We start from the raw sequence: 16258 nt of genomic DNA on the forward strand, positions 1-16258 counted from the left end.
CTAATACAGAAAGTTATTAAAATGAATATAAAGATAAAACCAGAAACTTTTCTTTTGGGTTTAATGGAAAAAGACCTGGGGAAAAAAATTGGAACTTTGATGCTTTACATGTTGAACGCAGCAAGACTACTTTATACACAATAATGGAAGGATTCATGAAGATGCAATAAGTTTTAATATTAGTTGTTTATATAAAATATTTTCCCCCAAATAACTATGCAAACAATGTTCATACAAAAATAGACAATTTATTAAATTTATAGAAAAAAATAAAATACAAATGATATTTTATGCTGTACATTTTACTGACAGATAAAATTGGACTCTTGTAACAATGTGATATATAATCCTACAGAGATCTATGTCGAAAATAAAAGGAAATTTGAGATATATTAAGCTTCAAATGTCTTGTAATAATATGTAGTTTATAAAGAATGGCAACTTTAGCATAAAAACATCTATGATAATATATTTGATCCAATTTTTTTTAACTATCCGTTTTCTAAAACTACAGATTTATAGTTTAAGGAAAGTGAACATGTATTCTACTTTGATAATATTTAATTTGAGATATATATTTAAACAAATGGTTGGAAATAGTTGGAAATTTGGAATGCATCTTAATTAAGGACAATTTAATTAATATAACATAAAATAATAGACAACATTACACTCAAAAAAACAAGTGTTTAAATCAAGACAGTGCTTACTGATTTTGCAGTAATGATTATTTCAGTTATTTAAAACTTATTTCCAATCAAAATTTAGAGAATCATATGGATAAAATGTAGGACAATGTATGGTAGAAATTTAAATATTGCAACAAGAATACTTTCCCTAACCATTAGGACTGTCTTCTATATTTATTAATCAACCCCTCCCCTTCAATATGCACATATTAAATTACCTTTCTGCTCCACATCTAGTAAAGTATACTTAACCCAGCAAAGAAATGATAGATTTCCAAATGGAAAAATGAATTTTCTTAAATCAATTCATTAACAAATATAGTTTCAAAAAACAAAAAACATTCAGTTTATATTTATATTCATCAATTCATCAGAGAGACAGAAGACAGATGTCAAACTCCCTTCAAGATAGGTTGTCTCGGGTATCTTTCAAATGTGAAACTGAGTTGTGGAAAGGGAAATCCTTACTTTTGGGTTGTGCTATTTTTAAATGGTAATTATAAATTTACAGGACTTCACAAGGTTGAGGATCTTAGAAAGTATTCTTAGAACAAGCATTACCATGCTAGATTGAAGTGCTGTATTTTTTTTAAAGATTTGTGCACACACATTCCTTCCAAAATCTAAGATGACATTAAATGAAGTTAGTGTCCTAGAAACCATATAATTTGGTTGGCCAGCAAGTTTTCCATTATTTGTGACTCCCATAAATTAAATACCGCAAAGACATTTTAAAACTATATAGGAACAGCAAAATCCACACTCCCAAGCATAAATGTATGCAATTTCCATATTCTAATTCTTTTGGAATGATTTAATATGAGAATATGAGAGAAAGAGAATGAGAGAGCGAAAGAGAGAGAAGTAGGATGTAAATGTACATTGCAAATGTAACCAATATGTTCAGATCAATATCTTGTTTTCTCTATGTTACAAGATGTCTTAAATAAACAAAGATAAACTGCATTTTTATCTTGAGCTGTAAGAATTTCATTACAAATTTTCTTATGGGGTCAACGTCTTACTTTTTGTTCCTTACGATACCACAAAGGTATACAGTGTTTTTCCTGAACTTGCAAGAATTCCAATACAAATTTTCCAAGGATTCTAAGATAATCACAACTGCAACCCTCTCAAATTCCATACTCTGTATAAAGAAAAATAATGTCTTACAGAACAGAAAGCCACAAATTAGGGGTATTGATAGTAGCAGAAAAACCAACCACAACAGATTAAATACAGTAAATATTTTGCACTTTAAAAACTACAACCAGTATTTTCCAAAAAAAACCATTCACAATTGTTCAAATACTTGAAATTGTATAAGCTATTGTATTGTAATTTTATTTGCAAACAATGTAATAGGTTCCAGCCTTCCACTGTTCACCTTCTTGAGTTGATAATATGAACCATCTTCTGAATTTTTTCATTGTTTCTTAAAACATTAGCTCTCTTAGTATAAATCTTGTCTTCTTCATCTTTGATCAATTGATCCAACTCAGTAAGTTCTATTTTTAAGGGTTCCACAACACCATCTGTGATTCTGAAAAGATAAAAACAGCAAACTATACATTGTAAAACTAATGTAAATCTGTTCTGGATAAAATTAAATTTGTTGCATTTAATTCAAGGAAATTTATTTATTTATTTATTTATTTATTTATTCAATTTATATACCGCCCTTCTCCTAGTGGACTCAGGGCAGTGCACAGCCAAAACTAAAATACATAACAATACAAAATTTAAAATTAATTAAAAGAATTATATACTTTGGCCCGAATTAAAACAGTGCGAATTAAAACCCATTAACAAATTAAAACTAAACAATTAATAACCATTAAAAACTAAAAAATGGTAAGAAAATGAGCTCACAACAGTATATACAGGTAGTCCTCAACTTACAACTGTTTGAGGACTGTTCAAAATTACAAAGGCATTGAAGAAGCGGAGTGATGACCTCTGCCCAAAGTTCTGATTGTAACAATGCCCCTGTGGTCATGTGATCAAAATTCAGGTGCGTGGCAGTTCATCTATCCTTATGACTGCAGGAGTGCTGCAACTCCCCCTCTGTGGACCATGAGGCTTTGAACAACTAGGCTCTGGCACATGGAAAGCTTCCACACACCAGGACACCTTGCTGGCTCTGCCCAGCAGTGCATGGGCTGTACCTCCCCTTACTCCTAGGAAACTTGTTCTGCCCCCTCCCACTCCTGGAATGCCTCAATCAGTGAAATCCTTCTGCCTCCCTCCAATTCCAAGAAGACTTCATCTCTCCCCCTCCCAAAGGGCCTCAGCTAGCTAGCTTCTCCTGCCATCCCCTCACCACTCCCAAGAAGCCTGGCCTCCCACCCCACCTACTTTGCCCCAAAACATCCAAGGTCCACATACCTTTTCCTTCCCTTGCAGCTGCTCACAAGACTGATGCAAGGCTGAGTTAGAGAGCTAGTGAAGGGAATTTTCTTAAGGCTAGAGAGGCAATCTTTTTAAAGGCTGGCTAGGAACAAGAATGGGTGGTTGGGAAGGGAGAAGGCAGTGCTGGGCCTAGCTGGCCAAGTGCTTCTGTCCATGTCCGATTTCTGCATGCCAGTGGACACTGGGGCTCCCAAGACTTCTCTCCCACCTCCAAAGCACCATGTACAGTTGTTTAACAACTGCAATGATTGTGATCATTGAGTAAGGCAGCATGGGTGTCTCATTTAATGACCATGACTTACAACCAAAATTCTAGGCGCAATTGTGATTGTAAGATGAGAATTAACTGTAATAAAGTTATCTTGAGATTTTATTGAGCTGGGAAGAAAAGGAGAAAAGAAAGCCATCCAGACTGAACTAAAACAAGAGTTTAAGCAAGTATTCTTAAGTTTCCACTAGACTGTAAAATGAAGAAGATTCATCTTACAAAGCTGATGGACAAATGCATCAATAATGTTTTGTCTTATACTATTTGTGTCATAACAAAAGTCAGCAACAAGTAACAATATAATAAAGAACAACCCAGGTATTCTTCATGCTTCACATGTTTAATTCTTTTCAGTTAATTCTCAGTATCAAATAGTTTGTATGATAATTAGGTGTGTGTGCGTGTGCATGCACATATGGACATACGCACATATGTATGCTTGATTTCGGGAGTCTGCCTGGACAAATCCACTTAGTTTTCTTGGCACCATTGGCTGAGAGTGAGTGACTGGCATAATTCAGCTAGCATCATGCCTAAGGCAGGACTAGAACTCAACATATCCTGGTATCTGGCCTGGTACCTTTATCCACTACAGAAAACTGGCTCTCACCAGGCTCAAGGTTGACTCAGCCTTCCATCCTTTCTAAGGTAGGTAAAATGAGGACCCAGATTGTGGGGGCAATAAGCTGACTTTGTATAAATATACAAAAGTATGAAGGCTATTGCTTAACGCATTGTAAGCCGCCCTGAGTCTCCGGAGAAGGGCGGCATATAAATCATTTTTTTTAAAAAAAAAGTAGTTAGTGCTAGATTAAAGTTAATTCAACAGTATGTTGGATCATAGACTATCAATACTTAAATGTAGTACTTATTTTATCATCCCTTCCTATAGTAGTTACAGAATTAATCACTAACATTTTGCCACAAGAAAACAACTACATCTTTCATTAATAATAAAGTAACAGGAATATTGTAGAGTCTTCAACTTTAAGTGGAAATTGCAGATAAGGCTATCTGGCTCAAACTGCAGGTAGGCCTGGGATGGTTGAGCACTTACTCTAAATGCAGGTACTGCATTTATTAATCTTTGCCTGCTGCAAAGTTGAATTGTGAGAGGCAAGCAGTTTACTTATGTTCAACAAGGCACTGTGCTTTCTTCCTAGAAACAGAAGAACCCACATGCTTGTGTTTACTTCTATAGATAGATCTGGTAGCTTGAGAGAATATTCTTTCCCACATACCCATGCAATTTTTTTTTCTACAAAAGTCTTAGATCTCTTCTAGTCTACCCTCTTTCTCAGTTTTGCACATCCAGTCAAAGAAACAGATCCAATTCAGATTTGTCTTGTAGATAAAACCCTATGAATCTTTGGATTAATCTAGTCTTTTATTGCAATTGTTTTTAAAAGATTCTTACCCTTGTTCCTTCTGCAGGGTCTCTTCAAGTTCTTTATTTTCATTCTGCCATGTCTGAAGCTCATTTTTCATGGCATCTACATCTTCTTGAATATAGTCCATTATTTTACCAAGAGGGAGAGCACTCCGACAAAGGGCCTGAATAGAGCCACAAAATTTCTCTATTTCTTTAGTTACTAAATCTTTTTCTTTTCTCTTTGCTGCTTCTGACAAAAGTGGCTTCTCCTAAGAGTTTTTAAAAAGTTCAGATATCAATCAATGGGAAAAATAAAGTAACAGGACTGAAAGAATGTGTTTTAGAAGCATCAATAAAATAGTGCTCATTTCACGAGGAGACAAGGAATATAAATCAAGTAAATAATATCAAATGCAGAGAAATAAAATGATATGCTTACTTTAGCAAAAGTTATGTTATTGGATAATACAATAATCAATTTTTAAAAATATATTCCCCCAGTCCTTATGAGGTACAGCCCAATTAGCCATCATTTATTTGGAAAGCAAATCAAGTATTTCATGTCAACATGACTTCCTTAGTCAACAATTCATCTTCTTTAATTTTCCAGACTTTTTTCATGGCCAATTGTATGCAAAAGATCAGTATCTGAACCCCCAGGTCCATTTTGAAAACTTTGGAAATTTTTAATTTTTAAATGAATTAGTCATAAAAAGAAATATAGTCATGGAAAAAGAGACTGATGTTATTGTCATTTGCAAAATACGTTCCATGTAGGCACTCATGCTCATAGAAGACCCAAATTACACAAGTATCTAATGTAAACTAAATGAACTACTTGAAGAAAAAGTAAAAGATGTAGAAGCAACTCTAGCCACTCTGAGGCTCAACCTACAAAACAAGAAATTCCAACCAAAGGAAGAAAACTGTATCCAAACTGAACACAATACAGAAACAACTATCAGAAGAAATGAATCTGGGAAAGTCTGGGCTACTTTTTCTTCCTGTCACTTGATGATCACTTGATGTTGTCCCTTTTCCAGGTGTCTGAATGCTTTCTCCCAGAGGGAGGATAGGAATCAATCAGTTCCATTGGGGCTGCACTGAACTGGGCATCACTAGTCAACAGGGACAATGCTCTTGGTTGTTGTTTTCTTCTATGAGTGACATATTTTCATTGGTATGAAATGTACCCGAACTTGCAGCATGTACCCGAACTTGCAAAGATGAAGTCAGGAAAGCTATGGCTCAGAATGAACAAAGACTTGCAATAAATGACAAAAACAATAAAGAAGTTTCCTTCAACATGTAAAAAACAAGAAAAAAGCCAAAGAAACAATTGGTGCACTAATGGCAAGGAAGTGAATGGGCAGCTGGGAGAAAAAAAAGCTATGTAATTCTTTCTTTGAATCTTATCTTCTGTTGTGGCCCCGCCCTCTGAGCCTGTCCCATCGGAGGAAGAAAGCTCCGAGCATGAGGAAGAGGAGTCAGCCAGGCCTCCCTCTCCAGACCCCTCCCCTCTGGCACTGTCTCAGGTGCCGGCCGAGGGAGAGGAGATTAGCAGGGAGACAGGTGGCTCGGATGAGAGTGAGGGAGAGACATCATTCCTGGACGCACGCCTCCGAAGGCATGATAAACGATTGCAGCAGCTCAGGAGGCGTGCTAGGGATTAGAACTGAGTCACTGGACCACACCCCAGAGACTATATAATAGAGGGTGGTGGCCAGCGATCCCTGTGACGAACAAAAGTAAACCTAAAGCCTATAGTCACTAAAGCCTCGTCCGGAAACTGCTGAGAGGAATATTATTCTGATTGGACTTTTGTACGCTAAGTATCTTATCTTTCTGTTTTGTGGAAATAAATGCACTTGGCAGACGGTGTGTAAATCGCTGCCAAGTTGGAGATAAAGACCTGGGTGTGTGCCAAAGTGTTTCCTTAACCCTCGGCTGGCTGTGTTTGTGTGTGTGTGTGTACGGGGACAGATCATCTTCACACAAAAAGAAAAAATAGCCCAACCTATCAAAAGCCATAAAAGACAAACTAGGAATTCAAATTAAAATAGGCAAGAAAATGGTAAGAAAAAACCTGTCCACTCTACATGAGTTCAAATCCCCAGGACCTGATGGTTTACATCCCAGAATTCTAAAGCAGCTGGCAGATGTGATCTTGGAACCATTGAACTATTTTTTTCAAAGTTCCTGGAGTACCGGGGAACTATCAGAGGACTGGAAAAGAACTGACATGGTTCGCATCATCAAAAAAGGGGAAAAAAGAGATCCAGGAAACTATAGACCAATCAGTGTGACATCAATACCTGGGAAGATCCTGAAAAAGAGAATCAAGCAACATATCTGCAAACACATAGAATCAAGTAAAATTATCATCAGAAGCCAACATGAGTTTGTCAAAAATATATCATGCCAAACAAATCTTATTTCAATCGTTGACAAAGTGACTACCATATTTTTCGGAGTATAAGACACACTCCCCCCCTCCAAAAAAAAGAGGGTGAAAATTTGGGTGCATTTATACACCAAATGTAGCCCCACCCATCTGCCAGCCCCCATCCTTTGGAGGTTGTTGGCCTCTATGCGTCGCATTTTCCAGCGGTTCCAGGCTGCGGGGATCCTCACTTCCACTCAGATTTTGATAACGAGCAGCACAGATCTTTTTATCTGTTTAAAACAAACCCTATCACCCAACACACATTTAACTGGAGTGGGTGGGGTGGGGTGGGGTATGATTTTCATGGGGACAGAAGACGGACTTGGCACCAAAGGCTTCACTCTCAAGACGCCTCCGTCTTCCTACCTATAGCTATAGGCACTGAAAGCCTGGCCTTCTCACAGCAAGGCCCGATAAGAGACGCAGCACTTCAATCCTCCTGGACGCTGCCATCTCGTAAACATGATGCTGGGAGGAAAGTGTTTTCGGGCGGCAACACCTGCCACACACACAGTTTTTGGAATTGGGGAGGAAAGACTTTTGGGGCGGCAGCGCCTGCTACACGCCCTGCTTTTGGAATCAGGGAGGAAAGTGTTTTCGGGTGGCAGCGCAGGGAGCATAAGGCAAGGCGCTGCCACCTGAAAACACTTTCCTCCCAGATTCCAAAAATGGGGTGTGTGGCAGGCTCTGCAGCCCAAAACACTTTCTTCCCCAATTCCAAAAACGTGGCGTGCAGAGGCAAAAAAAGAGCATCATGTTTTTGGGCAGTTCGAGGCAGCAGAGATCGCAGCAACAGTGTTTTCAGGTGGCAGTGCCTTGCCTTACACCTCCTGCGTAACGCCCAAAAATGTGATGCTCTTTTTCCTCCCTGATTCCAAAAGTGGGGCGTGTGAGGGTATTGCATTTTTGGGCTGTTCCAGGCGGCAACAGTGTTTTTGGGCGGCAACGCCTTGCCTTATGCCCTCTGTGCAGCGCCCGCTTCGCCAACCGAGTCCTGACCTCCGTGCTTCCCCGGGCTGCTTCTGGAATCAGGCTCCGACCGAGGCAGCAAAGGTGCAGGGGGCTTGCCGGGAAGCCCAGCACCATGTTTACGAGATGGCAGTGTCCAGGAGGACTGAAGTGCTGCGTCTCTATCGGGCCTTGCTGCGAGAAAGCCAGGCTTTCAACGCCTACGGCTGTAGGAAGACAGGGGGGTCTTAAAAGTGGAGCCTTCGGTGCCAAGACCCTCTTCTGCCCCCATGAAAATCATACTCCACCCCACCCAGTTAAATGCGTGTAGAGTGATAGGGTTTGTTTTAAATGGATAAAAAGATCTGTGCTGCTCATTATCAAAATCCGAGTGGAAGTGAAGACGCTGATGCTGGTGGGCAGAGGCAGAGATTTTTTTTCTTGTTTTCCTCCCCAAAAATTAAGGTGCGTTTTATAGTCTGGTGTGTCTTATAGTCTGAAAAATACAGTAAGTTAGTGACCAGCAAAAAGCACTGGACATAGGATACTTGGTTTTCAGTAAGGCATTTGACAAAATAAACCACAACCAACTATTTAGTAAGTTAAAAAATGTGGCATAAACAACATCACCACCAGATGGATTCGTAACTTGCTGACAAACCGCAATGTGTAGTCTTAATTAAAGAACTTCTACATGGAGGGAAGTAAGCAGTGAGTAGCCCAGGATTCTGTCTTAGGCCCAGTACTGTTCAATATCTTCATAAACAATTTAAATGAAACTCATCAAATCTGCAGACAAAACCAAGCTGGCAGGAACAGCCATCACTCCAGAAGATAGGCTCAAGATTCAGAAGGATCTTGACAGACTTGAACATTGGACCCTACCTAACAAAATGAAATCCAATGGTGAGAAAAGTAAAGTTTTACATTAAGATAAGAAAAACTAAATGTATAAAATAGGTGGCACCTGGCTCAATAGCAGTAACTGTGAGAGGGATCTTGGAGTCCTAGTGGACAAACACTTAAATATGAGCTAGTAGTGTGATGCAGCCACCAAAAAGACAATAAAATCCTAGGTTGCACATTAACAGAGAGATAAAGTCAAGAACATGCTTTATAATACCTTGGTAAGACCACACTTGGAATCCTGCATCCAGTTTTGGTCACCACAATATAAAAAAGATGTTGAGACTGTGGAAAGCGTGCAGAGAAATGCAACAAAGATAATTAAGGGGCTGGAGGCTAAAACATATGAAGAATAGTTGCAGGAATTAGGTATAACTAGTCTAGTGAAAAAAAGGATTAGGTGACATGATAGCGGTGTTCCAATATTTGAAGGGCTGCCACAAAGAAGAGGGGGTCAACGTATTTTCCAAAACACCAGAAGGCAGGACAAGAAGCAATGTATGGAAACTAATCAAAGAGAGAAGCAACCTAGGACTAAGAAGAGATTTCCTGACAGTGAAAACAATTAACCAGTGGAACCGTTTCTTTCAGAAGATGTGGGTGCTCCATTAGTGAAGGTTTTAAGAACACTGTCAGGTCCCTATCGGAACGCTGCCATTCTGAAGAGGGGAGGGATACACTGTGGGTAGAATGGCTTGCATGCTTTTGCTTTGCTGTAACTGCTTGGGAATTGAGGGGAAAGATGTGGCCAGCAGTTTGGCAGTTCGGGTCTCACCGGCTCTTCTTTCTCTTAATCCTTCCTCACTTTTCTTCCCCTCATCTCCCCATTGTTTTCCTATTTTCTTTTGTATTTTGCATCTTAATCTAATAACTCAACAAAAATGTTAATGGCGAGAATGGGCATAGGCAGTTACAGCCTTGTCCACATCTAAAAAATTAACTGAGACTGAACAACACTGGGCTGTATGGGAAAAGGAAGCCTATGCGGTTAGATGGGTATTCCTTTCCTGGAGGTATTTCTTGCAAGAAAGCAAAATTCCTTTCTGGAATTCCTTTTTGGATTGATCACAAAAACCTGGAAGCCCTGAAAATTCCTAGAAAACTAAACAGGCACAAAGGGTCCAATACTTTAGGTGGTACAACTTTACTTTGCACTATTTACCCGGAGGGAAGAATTTCCTGGCTCATGCTTTGTCAAGAATGCCTCAGTACAATAGCTGTAAAGTAGAAATAGTCAAACTGATGCTCCCATGGCAGCAGCTGGCGGCCCAAGTGACCACGAGAGCACAGGAGAAAGGAAACCCACCTGTAGATGGGGCCACAGCAGCTCCATGCACCTCGGTTGCTCAGAGAGACGTGCAACTTGATCTCTGCCCCTAGACACTGGCTTGGCCCGGCTGCAGCTGACATCGCTGCTCTTAAATTTAGCGCACTTTACAATGGGGGAGATGGCATCCCCTCCTCCTCCTGGAGCCCATTACGATATGGAGCATTGGCTGCAGACAGGCCGGACCAGTGTCTCAGGGCAGAGATCAAGTGGCACATCTCCCCAAGCGACAGAGGTGTGCACAGCACCAAGAAGCACTGGAAGAAGTGCCCGTGAGATGAGAGGCAAGTACAAGGGCGCTTCCCTCCCATTCTGGAATATGAAGCAAGTCTCCATCCCCACTGTCGCTTCATCCAAGGGTCTCTGTAGCTGGGAGCTCACTACTCTCAACAACCTTCCCTAAACAGTGAAAGTTATCTAAGACTGTACAGTTCAAGGATGGCCTTCTGGGTAGGAGTGATCCACTGCCTCTTTCAAGGCCAGTGGAACTATCCCCTCCTGTAAGATGGCATATACCATCACTTGGATCCAACATGCCATCACTTAAATCAGAGGTGGGCAACTATGGCCCTTTTATGACTTGTGAACTTCAATTCCCAGAATTCCTAAGCTAAGATGGCTGGCTCAGGAATTCTGGGAGTTGAAGTCCACAAGTCATAAAAGGGCCATAGTTGCCAACCCCTGACTTAAATGGATCCAGATTATACTGTAGGTCTTGGACTCTGGATTCTCTAGATCTTCTCATCTAGAGCCCAACTCCAAAGTCAAGTGACTTTATCCAATAGATGCCTAGAATAATCCTCACTGTGATTCTGGAAGGACTAATTCTACACCCCTTACCCAGGAGGGGGAACTGGTCATCCAAAATAGAACTGCTGGCCAGCCATCTGGTAATGCAATAAGAACGGAGACTTACGTATGGTTCGCCACTCTTACCACAACAAAAATAAGTCTTAATAAAGACTTGTACCTGTGTTTTATTTGCTTCATTCCTCATCTTCCTCCACTTGTGCTCTAAATACTCTTATGTCATTTCATTTCATGAATACCTGCTGTAAACCAAGAGGTTCTATGGAAACTGCATACTTGAACAAACCTGTAGCATGCTAACTCTACCAGATTGAATCCACCAGAGCCAGTGCAGCTCATAAAGCAGAGGTATTAAATGGGCATACTGAAGCATGCCCATCACTGCTCACACCCTGCATTGTGGTCCAGTTGAAGCGTCTATTGTCTTCAAGAGCAGCCCCTTGAATTAATAATAGAAAACATAGGTGATATGAAGAAGTCAACATGTCCCCATTTACTTTGATTTCTATATATCTTCATTCTCGTTTCCAGAAGCTCCAGCTTCCCTGGGGTCAAGGTAGACAAACTGTATAATTCTTCCTATTAGAGGAGCAATAACACTCTGCATAGGGGAGTCAAACATTTCTATTGTATCATTTGCTGAATAATTTACCCTGATTGGCTTCCCATGCTTTTCTATATAAAAAAATTAAAAAACAAAATAAAGAGTTCTCAAATTTTCAGCTGATCAACATATAGAAGATTGTGGAAAGTTCTGAACAGTAACTCTCTTTTGAGGAGGAGCCAGAGAATGATAGAATATGAAAATGCTACAAAATAAGAAAACAAATATGAAGAAGTTATAGATATTAAAGTTAATTGAGCCATGGTGGCACAGTGGTTAGAATGCAGTACTGCGGGCTAATTCTGTTGACTGTCGGCTGCCAGCAGTTTGATTCTCACTGGCTCAAGGTTGACTCAGCTTTCCATCCTTCTGAGGTTGGTAAAATGAGGACCCAGATTGTTGGCGGCAATATGCTGACTCTGTAAACTATTGCTATTGATTGAGTCCCTGTCAGGTATGCTTCCTTCAATATCCAGGAAAGGAAAACCCAAACTCAATCATTTTAAAGAGATTAGTACTTTTACTGAATATGAAATGATCGCAACCCAGGTAAAGCTGGAAGTGAGCAAAACGTGCGAAATAGCATCTACTAAGCTTCTCCCGCCGCCCCCGTGTCCATTGACCATCATCCAATCCAAAGGTCTCCCAAAGGTCAGGTGGCATCACGTCTGGCAGCGTCATTCATCAGGAATGTATGGCAGTTGGTCAGCCAGCCCCTTTGGAGATTCACTTTCGTTTCTTGGGAAGACACCTCCTACAATGGAAAAACACCTCCTGCTCCCTTCCCCCCCTTCGCCCCCTTTACTAAGTCTCTCCCCCCGTTTCTTATGGCAGCTGAAGCAGGCAAAGCTGAGGCTGACAGTCCCCTTTAATCAGCATCAATCATGACTGGAAGGTAGGGAAAGAGAAAAATTACCAACTCCTATATTTTTGAAAATCTTGCCACAGATGTGCCATGGATATTAAAATTATTTACAAAAACTATAAGGCATTTACAATTGACCAATCAAATACTGAAAAAACATATCGTCAGTCAGAGTGCCTATAACCTCCTGCTAACCTCCATCTTTGATTCAACTTAATTCAACTCCACAAGATTCAAAAGGGCCTCAAACTCTAGCCAGGTCAAGTCAATGGATTTTCTCTTTAGAGAAGAATTACAGACAACATTTAAACCATTAAACTATTAAACCATTAAACCTTCCTTCCTTCCATTTGTTTATCACATTTTTGAACCACTTAGTTCCCTTGGAGAGGGATTTTGGGTAGCATACACCAAAGTATTAAAATAAATGCTGTTGAAACAATATTTTCTTTGTTTATATCTCTATAATAATCACTGCTTTAATATTAAAATCGGTTAAGAGATGATTAGATTGGAGATACCAATGAAGAGTAAAAGGTAAAAATTTCCCATAATCAATTCTTTGAAGTTTATTTGCGAGTTACCTTTTCAGCAGATTTTTGCAACTGTGACAATTCATAATCCTTCTTTGTTTCCAATATTCTTTGGACAAGGCTACCTATTGAAAATGAGCACCATTAATATAGTAACTACAAAGGTATTCTATAAAAAAAAAAGCAAATTGGATCTTTAATTTAATTTTCTTTCACTGAATTAAGATATTTTGTCCTAAAATTATTTCAGTACGTCCTGTAGAAATACCATGAAAATAATTTATAGATGGTATACTATTCCTCTACAATGACACAACATAAATTTTTATCTTTTCTCGGCTGTGATGGTAAGATGGCAATTCACGGTCAATTCTTTTGTCAAGTTTTTGAGGATACTATTGGTTGATTTCCACCACTCATTCAATTATTCCTGCTATTGATTTTAAATATATAAAATTTTATACCTGTTGTATAGAAATTATATTGATGCAATATAAAAATTTATTCAATTCCCATGTTAATAATTATGTTTGTAATCTGATAATACTGATACATTAAAATGCAGTTTCCAAGGGGCATTTAAAATGTAGGGAAATACTTTGATTAAAAAATTAATGTAAAAGAGTGTTTTGTAAAATCTTATAAAAAGGGTAAATATTCAAAACTACTCATCATTTACTAGCTATATTAACAATTTTTCATTTGGACACATCATTGTGAATGCAAACTCTGAATATCTGTTTCCCTTACATTTCCCAAAAAGGATTTACAAACAGTAGACAGACTTAATTATTTTTTTGAAGTTTATTTAGATTTGATCCCTAAATTTATTTTGTTTAGTTTTTAATCTGATATTTTATTTCAATGAAAAGCAGTATGCCTATCAACATCTATATTTGTTTCATGAAGAAAATATTTGTATGAAGGGTCCTTGGCACTTTGAGCTTGGCTGTTTTCTTGCAGATTTTTCATTACCCAAACCAGGGTAAAGTCATCAGTGCTTCAAGGGAGTGAGGTTTGCTCTCAATTTATATTCTAGTAGCTTGCTGTCAGGGTTCCAAGTAATACACTCATTGCAAAAAGGACTCTGAGGTAAGTTGGTTCCTCAAAGAACAGTTTTATTAGGAGATATCATCTTGGCACAAACTATGGAAAGCCAACTCTGAAGGTTCCCACTCTTTCCACCACATTAAAAGTAAACGTTACCTATATTTTTGTTGTTGCCATGTAAACGCAAGGCCTTCTGGTATCAGCCATCTGTAATTCACACCTTTCTTAAGTAATATTTTGGTCAGAAAATGATATTCTCTTCTCATCTCCCTCACTCTTCTTGGTATTTGTTTCAGAACCACAATATCCTTATCTTTATATTTCAATGTTTTCTCTCTTGTGATCTGTAGTATTTGCGTTTTAATTGATTTCTTAGTAAATCTTATGTGGACTTCTCTTGGTAGCTTGTTTCTCATTGCGTATCTTGTATAGACTCGAAATACTTTGTCTATGCCATCCATCATCTTTTCTTTGGTAATTTCTAGTGCTTCCGCTAAAATTGCTAACATTTTTTCTGCCAAGTTTTCTCCCTTTTCTTCTTCTATATTTTGAAATCTGAGGTGAAATTCTGATCTGTCCATCTCCCATCCCAGTATTCTACTCTTATCTCATTCAACCTCATCCAATCTACTGTCAATATCTCTGATTTTTTTTGTCCCTTTGTTCTTCCTTTTCTTCAATTTTTTGGAGCCTATCCTCATACTTCTTCATCATTTGGTGTATGTTCTCCACTTTTTCATCTGTTTTTTCTGTTCTTTGTTCAATTTTTTCTGTTCTTTGTTCAATATTCTCTACTCTTGATTGTATTTTTTGAATTCCTTGCCAAATCATCTGCAATGTCACTTCCTTTTCCTTCTCTCGATCCTTCTCCTTTTCCTGTTGCAACATCGTCTGTATTGATCGTTGTCCTCCAGATGGTGAAGAGGAAGGGGTCGATGTAGAAGAACCAATAGCTGTTGCCTTTCTACTCATTTCTATGTAGTGGTTGGAAATAATTCAAACAAATAGAAAATCTTCAGAAAAAACTCTTTTGTTAAATTTCAAATAATTATTTACAGCTCTCTTTCCAGAGTCACTGCAATCTTCTTCTTTTCAATCTCAGACGCCTGCCACTGATAGTTTGCCAGAAGAACACCTGAATAAACAATCATGTAAACAGTCTTTGATGCTCTTCCCACTATCTTATCTATAAATAGGCTCAGAGTCCTTGAAATGTAACACAGTAACACAGTTGTTACTTTCTTAATCCAGAGAGAGAAAAAAGAAACAATATTTCCAGTCCACTAGATGGCAGTGTTACTTATTACCTTCGCTTTCCCTTCCCTTCTTATATTCAATACACAATAAAACAAAGAGACAAAAAAAAGGTAAACAAAAAAAGTAGAACAATAGAAAATTTACACAAAAAGGCACTAAGAATTTAGTCGTTAAGTAGATAAAACAGAAAACTTCAATCCAATCCAGTCCAGTCCAAAGTAAAAGCGTCCATAAACATCCACAAGTAAAAATATGTTAAAAAATAGGAAAAGCTACATTAGACTCAGGCTTAATTCCGCCGCTTAACCTCTTCTGTCTTCAATTTTAATTTCCTTTTAACCTCAGAGTGTTCTCTCGGATAATATATTTATATTGTCTATAGACAATATATTTATATTGTCTATAGAAAAAAGGGCTTCTCCTGGATCAACCAAGGACTTTGCTGTGTCCCTGTGATCAGCAGGATGTGCCCTCCACTATCACCATCTCTACGGGACAGTGAGGTCCAAAACGGACTGTCCAGCGGCAAAGATATCGACGGTCATCTTGGAACTTCAAGATCGCCCACCGTACCATCACAATACCAGCTCCGCCTCCCCACCAAAAATATAGAATAGATTCAATCGACAAAGCAGAAATATTCCATGCAGAATACTTTAGATAGAAAGAAGAGGAGACAAGAAGAGAAGATACATTGACTGAACTACACGAGGAGTACCTTGCAACGCCTGAATAAGAAGAAGGTGCAGTGGGTGGCAACGTGGAATATAG

At 38.7% G+C, this 16258-nt stretch overlaps 1 protein-coding gene across 4 annotated transcripts in view; it reads right to left on the minus strand.

The window, feature by feature from the left end:
* Positions 1 to 228: 228 nt before the first annotated feature.
* Positions 229 to 16258, minus strand: part of IFT54 (intraflagellar transport 54) — a 277257-nt gene continuing 261227 nt past the window's right edge. For all 4 annotated transcript variants that reach the window (XM_060682392.2, XM_034426210.3, XM_060682393.2 and 1 more), the window contains 3 exons: positions 13232 to 13305; positions 4787 to 5010; positions 229 to 2232 (listed from right to left, as the gene is read on the minus strand). In XM_060682392.2, the coding sequence (XP_060538375.1) occupies positions 2073 to 2232; positions 4787 to 5010; positions 13232 to 13305 (458 nt within the window). In that variant the 3' untranslated portion in view covers positions 229 to 2072. The remainder of the gene's footprint in view (positions 2233 to 4786; positions 5011 to 13231; positions 13306 to 16258) is intronic.

The sequence above is a fragment of the Pantherophis guttatus genome, chromosome 1, assembly GCF_059756535.1.
Source record: "Pantherophis guttatus breed Tessera chromosome 1, ASM5975653v1, whole genome shotgun sequence".
NCBI classification, from domain to species: Eukaryota; Metazoa; Chordata; class Lepidosauria; order Squamata; family Colubridae; genus Pantherophis; species Pantherophis guttatus.